The following is a 9,409-nucleotide window of genomic DNA, read 5'->3' as shown; positions in this document are numbered from 1 at the left end:
AAACTATACAGGGTGAGTACCCTGTAGTATTGCCCTCAGTATTGAATTCGTCCTCTTATCGAAATACACCAGATGGCAAATGAGTTTGAAAATATTGTGCTCTATCTTTTTGGGAGATGTAAAATGAAATCAATAAGATGAGCGAGAATGATAAATTGGCATTTACCTCTTGTGATATGTTTGTTTTTTATCATATGGATAATACAGATGTAGCCGGACTGAAATTTTTTCTGTTTCGCCCTATAACTAAAAGGTGAAACAAATAATAGAGTAAAACATCATCATGTTATTAAAAGGCGAAGGTAGAATCATTCCACCGTTTCGAATGACTCAAAATATAGAAGAATATTTCGTTTGAGCTCTGATGCAGATATATTCATCAGATAAGATTTTCATTTTTGCAATTTTCACGAAATTGGAGATCGTGTGCCCTTTCAACATTTTTCTCTTTATCGCTTAGACCTACCAAAAATAGACAAAATTAAATAAAGAAGTTTTCTTATGATTATTAGTGAAGAGGATAATCTGACCATCGGAATATTATAATTCACGGGTTCAATGAATGTATTTCATAAAGAATTCTTCATTATAAGTGTAGAATCAGAAACAGTTTACTTGTTTCGGATCACGCTCGCTATGTTGGATTCCTGCCGTAATATCTTATCGCAGCTGCTCCATTTTATTACGATATAAAAACCGAGTTGAACCCTTTGAGTTCGTGCCGCAAAACACATAACAGCGTTGCCGGTTGCTCCGGATGTCAGACTATGCGTTAAATGTATAGCCTTAAATACATATACAGATAATATACAGGAGAATGACGAGAGCGCCACCAAACTCGATCAGTGTGAACCTCCGACATACACGACGGTCAAGTTGGGTAAAATTTGGCGTCCAGCCGATTATCATCGCAACGTGTAGGGCATGCCCTAATGAACCATTCTGAATGATTTTTAGCTGTTGGTAAAGTGGCATCCGTATATCGGATGCCACATTTCCGCGGATGCCACTCTCACCGCGATTTTAACATGGGGGGATGCTAAAAGGTACCCGGTTTAGATATATATATATATATATATATATATATATATATATATATATATATATATATATATATATATATATATCTAAACCGGGTACCTTTTGGCATCCCCCCATGTTGAAATCGCGGTATATATATATATATATATATATATTGTTATGGATCGTATATTCAAGCTGAGATTATGTTGTTGTTGATTTGATTTAAATTGATTCGATCCAATAACTAAATTTGAAACTATATTTTTTATAATTTTGCGCCGACTATATATCTCAGGAGGGTTCATTCAAATTCAATTTTGTTTAAAAATTTAATTAATATTTTCGAAATTCACTAACTATAAAGAAATTCTTATCTAATAACTAAATTTATATTAATCTAATCTTATATTTACGTATTTAAATCTTCATCGACCTCATCAGTGTTCTATGTTATGTTATGGTATCGTCTTCTATGCTCCTAACCTCGAATGGATTATAACCTTAATTTGTATTAATTCAGTTGCATTGTTTTGAATCCATTTTCCATTTAATATTGCTCCACTAGTTCAACTTGCTTGAATCCAAGGAAATTTCTTCTTGAAATTGATAAAATAATTTTCCACTTCTTCTCACAATGATTTTCAGGTACGTATTCAACAATTTTAATATCTTGCAAATTTTCGTAAATAAATTCTTTCGTTTCTCAATTGTTTCAGGTATATTTCTTGAGTCAGGTGATGTGCTCTCAACAATGGTTTTTTACTGACTGATTAGCTGTCATTCGGCTGGGCTTTATATAGATTTTCAATTTTTTCTTGAAATCAAGATTGCCTTGGATGTCAAAAAATTTTCCAAATATGATGCTTTCGCAATTTTCTCTTTTGAGGTAAGTTTTCCTTCTTCAATCTTGATCTAGTTAATTTCTTCATTTTTTCCGCATCTTCTGGTACCACATATGTTGCATTCGGTCGATTCGAAGTTACAAAATTTTCAAATATTCTATATACAATTTTGAAATTTTTCTAATATTCACTTTCTTTGACCTAATATTCAAAGATTTCTATCTATAACTCCTAAAATCTACTACATATTTTTGAATTATACTATAATCTAATGAAATATATACATTTTTGTATGTTTGAGACATTAATTACTTTGGAATCCCTGATTTATCATTCGATATCCTATCCCTTTCCAGTTTTTACAATTTTATTAGGAATTTCAGCTAATATTACTTTTTTGAGATTGCATCTAGATGTAATTCACTAGATCACAAGCTATTTCATGAAAATTAACATAAGAAATATAAAATAAATGATTATTTTTTATCATTTTGAATGAAAATTGAATATTCAGTCTTTTGACTCTTTTAACATTATTTACATGATATATAAATGGTTCCTGATACTGGAGTTGAATATCTTTTGTTGATTTTATCAAATTGAACTTGAATTTTATTAATATTTTCATTTTTTTTTAGATCCTGAGATGTTTTGAATGAATATTGATATAGAACTTTAGAAATATTGGATTTATGCTATTTTTATAATGTGCAAGTGAATGGAATAAATGAATAAAGTTACTCTACTTTCTTTAGAATTATTGGATCATATCAAGTTAAAATTTATTATCTATTTGATGAATTTGCTGTAGTTTCCGAAAGATAGAGTCTGGTAATGTATTCTCATTGATTTTATAAGTTGATAATACCATTCCATAACAATTCCCCAAATTTAATATTTGATAATTTTTATTTTCAATATAAAATTTAAAATATTAAAATTTCTCCAAAATTTTGAAATTTGATTGAAATTTAAATCAACTTTCATTCGTTGTCTGGATGAATTCATATAAATCATTAATATGAAAAATTCCTCTTATTCTTTCTGTTTCTAATTCTTTTAATACATAACTGTTCAAACCATTCTCATTATCTATTATATATGGTCCTTCGAATGGAGTTTTTAATTTCGCACAAATCTTATTCCGCTTGTCTGTTACCCTGTGGAATCGTACAATAACCAAATCTCTTTTTTTTTCAAACTTCACATATTTCCTTCTATTCATTCTCTCCATTTTTTTTCTGTATCTTTTTCTATTCTTTTTCAATCTTACTTTTACCTTCTTCATGATGTCTTCATTATTTATATGACTTGTTCTGTAACAATTTCTTTCTTGTTTCATTGAATATAAATTTGTTTCTTCATTAATTGCATTATGCATTGTATTCAATAAAAATTTCGCTCTGTTTAATTGTATATCCCATTTGTTTTGTTCTCCATTGACAAGTTTTCTTGAATATTTCACTACTTCTTGAATGTATCGTTCTGATGGGTTTGCTTGAGTATCACTTATCCTGTTATAATTCAGAATTATGTCTTTATTTTCATAATATTTGTCTTCTATTGAATTTTGTGGATTTCCTAGCTCATATAGATTTTGTTCAATCTTGTTTTTATTTTCTGAAAATTCCATTGAAGGTGCTGTATACTGATTTATTAATTTTTCATTGAAATTCATGTTAATCTCTCCTAAAATTTTCAATTTTTCATTCGACTTCTCATTTTGAATTCTTGCAATTTTATACATCTCAATCTTATTGATTTCTAGTTGCTCATTTTGTTTTTCGATATCATTATATATAATACTCAGATTTCCTTCTGTTAGATCTTGAACTCCAGTTTCACAAATCTCCAAATTCTCTTCAAATATTTTCCTTTCTGTATCTAATTCAGCTGAAGATTCTTTTTGTACTTTATTTCTTTTGGTATATAACCTTTCCTTGCAAATCATTAATATATTCCCAAGATTCTTTTCCATTTCAATTACCTTATCTGCCAAATGAATTTTCTTTTCTTCTTTAATTTCTTTCAAATTTTTATCCAATATTTTACTCATATTTTCTTCCTTAATTTCTTTCAAATTTCTATCCAGAATTTTCGACTGATCATCCAATATTTTCGACTGATCTTCCAATTTTTTACTCATATTTTCCTCAAAATTTTTCCAACGATCTTCTAATTTTTTTAATGCAGTCATTATATCCAATAAATTCAGTTCTTTTCTATTTTCTTCATTTATTTCCATATTTCCTCTTGCATTTTCTTCTTCATCCCCTTTTTCTCCAATTTTCGTTTTACTTCTTGTTTCCATTTTTTATTGAATAATCAATGATATGATTCCAACAGTTATGTATTAATTTGAAATTTTTTTTTTTTTTTTTTTAAATAATGCTGTAATTGAATTAATATAATAATGCTGTAATTGAATTAATATAATAATGCTGTAATTGAATTAATATAATAATGCTGTAATTGAATTAATATAATAATGCTGTAATTGAATTAATATAAGCCACGCGTTGGGCGACAATTGTTATGGATCGTATATTCAAGCTGAGATTATGTTGTTGTTGATTTGATTTAAATTGATTCGATCCAATAACTAAATTTGAAACTATATTTTTTATAATTTTGCGCCGACTATATATCTCAGGAGCGTTCATTCAAATTCAATTTTGTTTAAAAATTTAATTAATATTTTCGAAATTCACTAACTATAAAGAAATTCTTATCTAATAACTAAATTTATATTAATCTAATCTTATATTTACGTATTTAAATCTTCATCGACCTCATCAGTGTTCTATGTTATGTTATGGTATCGTCTTCTATGCTCCTAACCTCGAATGGATTATAACCTTAATTTGTATTAATTCAGTTGCATTGTTTTGAATCCATTTTCCATTTAATATTGCTCCACTGGTTCAACTTGCTTGAATCCAAGGAAATTTCTTCTTGAAATTGATTAAATAATTTTCCACTTCTTCTCACAATGATTTTCAGGTACGTATTTAACAATTTTAATATCTTGCAAATTTTCGTAAATAAATTCTTTCGTTTCTCAATTGTTTCAGGTATATTTCTTGAGTCAGGTGATGTGCTCTCAACAATGGTTTTTTACTGACTGATTAGCTGTCATTCGGCTGGGCTTTATATAGATTTTCAATTTTTTCTTGAAATCAAGATTGCCTTGGATGTCAAAAAATTTTCCAAATATGATGCTTTCGCAATTTTCTCTTTTGAGGTAAGTTTTCCTTCTTCAATCTTGATCTAGTTAATTTCTTCATTTTTTTCCGCATCTTTTGGTACCACATATGTTGCATTCGGTCGATTCGAAGTTACAAACTTTTCAAATATTCTATATACAATTTTGAAATTTTTCTAATATTCACTTTCTTTGACCTAATATTCAAAGATTTCTATCTATAACTCCTAAAATCTACTACATATTTTTAAATTATACTATAATCTAATGAAATATATACATTCTTGTATGTTTGAGACATTAATTACTTTGGAATCCCTGATTTATCATTCGATATCCTATCCCTATCCATTTTTTACAATTTTATTAGGAATTTCAGCTAATATTACATTTTTGAGATTGCATCTAGATGTAATTCACTAGATCACAAGCTATTTCATGAAAATTAACATAAGAAATATAAAATAAATGATTATTTTTTATCATTTTGAATGAAAATTGAATATTCAGTCTTTTGACTCTTTTAACATTATTTACATGATATATAAATGGTTCCTGATACTAGAGTTGAATATCTTTTGTTGATTTTATCAAATTGAACTTGAATTTTATTAATATTTTCATTTTTTTTTAGATCCTGAGATGTTTTGAATGAATATTGATATAGAACTTTAGAAATATTGGATTTATGCTATTTTTATAATGTGCAAGTGAATGGAATAAATGAATAAAGTTTTTCTACTTTCTTTAGAATTATTGGATCATATCAAGTTAAAATTTATTATCTATTTGATGAATTTGCTGTAGTTTCCGAAAGATAGAGTCTGGTAATGTATTCTCATTGATTTTATAAGTTGATAATACCATTCCATAACAATATATATATATATATATATATATATATCGTGAATCTTTAAGGGAATTCGACTGATAAGAAGGATTTCAGTTTTACTCTTTATTCATACCAAGCTTTCGGAAAAAAACTGAAATCCTTCTTATCAGTCGAATTCCCTTAAAGATTCACGATATTTATAGTACGACTGTTATCTTGAGACAATATATATATATATATATATATATATATATATATATATATATATATATATATATATATATATATATATATATATATATATATATTTTGTGTACCACCTTTATAGGATTTCGTAGTGAGAATTCCGGGCTATGGTGGGCCAAGGCATCCTCACGCACTGGTCAGAAACGCCTGAACGATCCTCGTCGTCCACAGGATAACTTCTCTCTGTGCGTCTGTGATGAGCCTCTCCTTTAATCCGAGCTGGTAAGTATATATATATATATATATATATATATATATATATATTTTTTTTTTTTTTTTTTTTTTCCTTTTTTTTTCCACCTCGTAGGGGTTTGGCTGGGCCCGAAGATGTCGGATCAAACCTGATCAAGACAACTTCAGCCATTGACAAGAAATTTTCGGACTATTCTTGTCGTCCACAGGACTACCTCCTTCTGCGCTGTGCTTATGATGTCCTGATCCAATCCCAATAGAGCTGTGTTCTCTCCCAGATGTGTTTCCACCAGGCCGTTCGTCGTGATTATGAGCGGGATAATATACACCTTTCTGAGATTATAAATCTCTTTCAGCTCGAAAGCGAGATCTTCGTATTTCGTAATTTTTTCGGTGTATGCTCTAGAAATGTTATCATCTGCAGGCACAGTGACGTCGATAATATTTGCCTCCTTCTTATATATATATATATATATATAGTAATCTGAGATAAGTGCCTTTTTAACTATAAACACTATGCTTCAGGGAATAGAGGCTCAATTGTGATAGGAAAAAAAAAAAAGTGGTACTCTTTTTTCTAAACCAAGTTTTCGCAATACTTTATTGCTTCTTCAGGGTGTCTAAAATAAACAGATACAAAACATTAATACATTTACGTAAATTAAAATCATCTCGTAAATTACCGAAATTGAGGTTATACAATGAACAATTGAAATTGGTGTAATCATTAAATGGCAAAATCCTTTTATTTTAAAATACAATTTAGTATGTCTAATCAATTTCAACTCAAAAAGTACTATGGCAATCTTGTCTCAACTTATATTTTTTTACTGGGTCGTATTTTTTTTGACGGAATGTCATCTGTCCTTTTGTCTAATCACTCATCGAGTGGGACGTCATAGAATTCAGTTTCTTTTTCTAACAGATAGCTGTATATATCACTTAATTTTTTAGTATCAGATTTTTTATTTATAGAGTTTTCTCTTTTATTTATTTGGATCATTTCGTGGATAAGCCTTTTATGATAATTGTTTTCAGTTTTTAAAATTTCTACGTTTTCAAAGTCAATTTGATGGTCTAGGTTATGCGCATGTGTCGCCAATGCACATCTATCCTTACCGCTTCTAATGTCTGATCTGTGTAGATTTATTCTGTTTTCCACCCATTGGGAAGTTTGGCCAACATAAATACCGTGACAATCTTGACAACTTAGTTGATACACAACATTACTTTTCAATGTCTTCTGTATAGGGTCCTTGAGTATGGTGTATAATGATTTAACGGTTTTTTGGTTGTAAGTTGTTACTAACACTTCCTCATCTCTAAAAATGGATTTGATCTTTGATGTCAGACCCTTGATATCTGGAAAAGAGGCATAAAGTTTATTTGTTGGTTCATTTCTCACTTGATTTTGTTGGTTCGATTCAGTTGTTTCATTCGACGCATAAATCAATTTATTGATCATTGATGTTGGATATCCATTCTGTCTTAAAATATCGAATAATCTCTTTAATCCATCTTGTCTGTAGCTTTCATGGCATATTTTGTTTATTCTCTCTTTCATTTCTTTTATAAAATTTATTTTGATATTTATATTATGATTTGATAGGTAATTTATAAATTTATTTGATGAAGTGGTTTTTCTGTACCAATTTAATTTTACAATATTCTCATGTCTGTGTACCTTGGTATCCAGGAAAGGAACTCCTTGATCATTGTCTTCCTTCTCGATTGTGAACTGTAAATCTTTGTTGTAGGCGTTTAAGTACTCAAGAGTTTGTTCAATTTGATCTTCAGGTATTGCTGCAATTATGTCATCTACAAATTTTTTTAAGAATGGTACTTTGAAATTTAATCTTCTTGTGCATTCATCCAGTAGATCATCCAGGAGGCAATCCAAGACCAGGTGGTTCCGACTAGAGCATATATTAAGAACATAACAAAAAGATACTTACCATCAGATAGGTGCCGAAAGTGCTCTCAGGGTCTGGAAACAATACAGCATGTCACGTCTCCTTGCTCCATCTTGGCACCTAAAGAGTATACAGACCGCCATAACGCAATGGCTAAAGTTTACCACCAAGCGATAGCTATAAGAACTGGATTGATACTCACCTCAAGGAAGCCGTACGAATACGTGCCAAAAGCGGTCATGGAAAATGAGAATTACAGGCTCTACTGGGACACCCTGATGGAGACGGATAGGCCGGTTGCACACAACAGACCGGATATTGTTATCTTCGACAAAGTTAAAAAGGAGACAAATATTATCGACGTCACTGTGCCTGCAGATGATAACATTTCTAGAGCATACACCGAAAAAATTACAAAATACGAAGATCTCGCTTTCGAGCTGAAAAAAATTTATAATCTCAGAAAGGTGTATATTATCCCGCTCATAATCACGACGAACGGCCTGGTGGAGACACATCTGGGAGAGAACACAGCTCTATTGGGATTGGATCAGGACATCATAAGCACGGCGCAGAAGGAGGTAGTCCTGTGGACGACAAGAATAGTCCGAAAATTTCTTGTCAATGGCTGAAGTTGTCTTGATCAGGTTTGATCCCACATCTTCGGGTCCAGCCAAACCCCTACGAGGTGAAGAAAAAATATATATATATATATATATATATATATATATATATATATATATATATATATATATATATACTTTTTTTTTTTTTTTTAATTTCACACTTCTCGTGGTAGCCGTGATACCCGGGCGCACGCGCCAAGAGTACCTCCGTGAGCTAGTGGGGATATATTATTTTTCTCACTATGCTGACAGTTCCCAGGATTACTGCTTTCTGCATCCACGTGATGGTGTTGTGCGGCAGGTCTAGTTCATTTAGATGTTGAGTGGTCTTTCGGTGTACGAAGCCATTCAAGCTTATTATTAAGGGCATTATATTCACTGCTTTGAGCCTCCACATGTCCTTCATTTGTTGTGCTAGTGCCTCATCTGTGGATATTTTTTCGGCATAGCTTTTCGCTAGAATGTTATCTTGCGGCACAGCAAAGTCATTAATAATGACGGTCTTCTTTTTGTTATCCCATACCACCATG

The 9,409-nt window shown here is 30.4% G+C and overlaps 1 protein-coding gene across 1 annotated transcript; it reads left to right on the top strand.

Annotated features, from left to right (window-relative positions):
- The first annotated feature begins 8,402 nt into the window (after positions 1-8,402).
- On the top strand, positions 8,403-8,885 carry LOC123675345. The gene has a single exon (XM_045610694.1). It carries the CDS (start codon positions 8,403-8,405, stop codon positions 8,883-8,885), a length of 483 nt encoding a protein of 160 aa, XP_045466650.1.
- The last annotated feature ends 524 nt before the right edge of the window (positions 8,886-9,409 follow it).

The sequence above is a fragment of the Harmonia axyridis genome, chromosome 3 (assembly GCF_914767665.1).
Source record: "Harmonia axyridis chromosome 3, icHarAxyr1.1, whole genome shotgun sequence".
NCBI lineage: Eukaryota > Metazoa > Arthropoda > Insecta > Coleoptera > Coccinellidae > Harmonia > Harmonia axyridis.
The sequence above is the reverse complement of the archived record's forward strand: the minus strand, read 5'-3'. Positions and strand labels throughout refer to the sequence as shown.

Excerpts from the sequence above, each read along its gene's own strand:
- LOC123675345 (XM_045610694.1), top strand. The coding sequence starts at position 8,403 with ATGGCTAAAGTTTACCACCAAGCGATAGCTATAAGAACTGGATTGATA.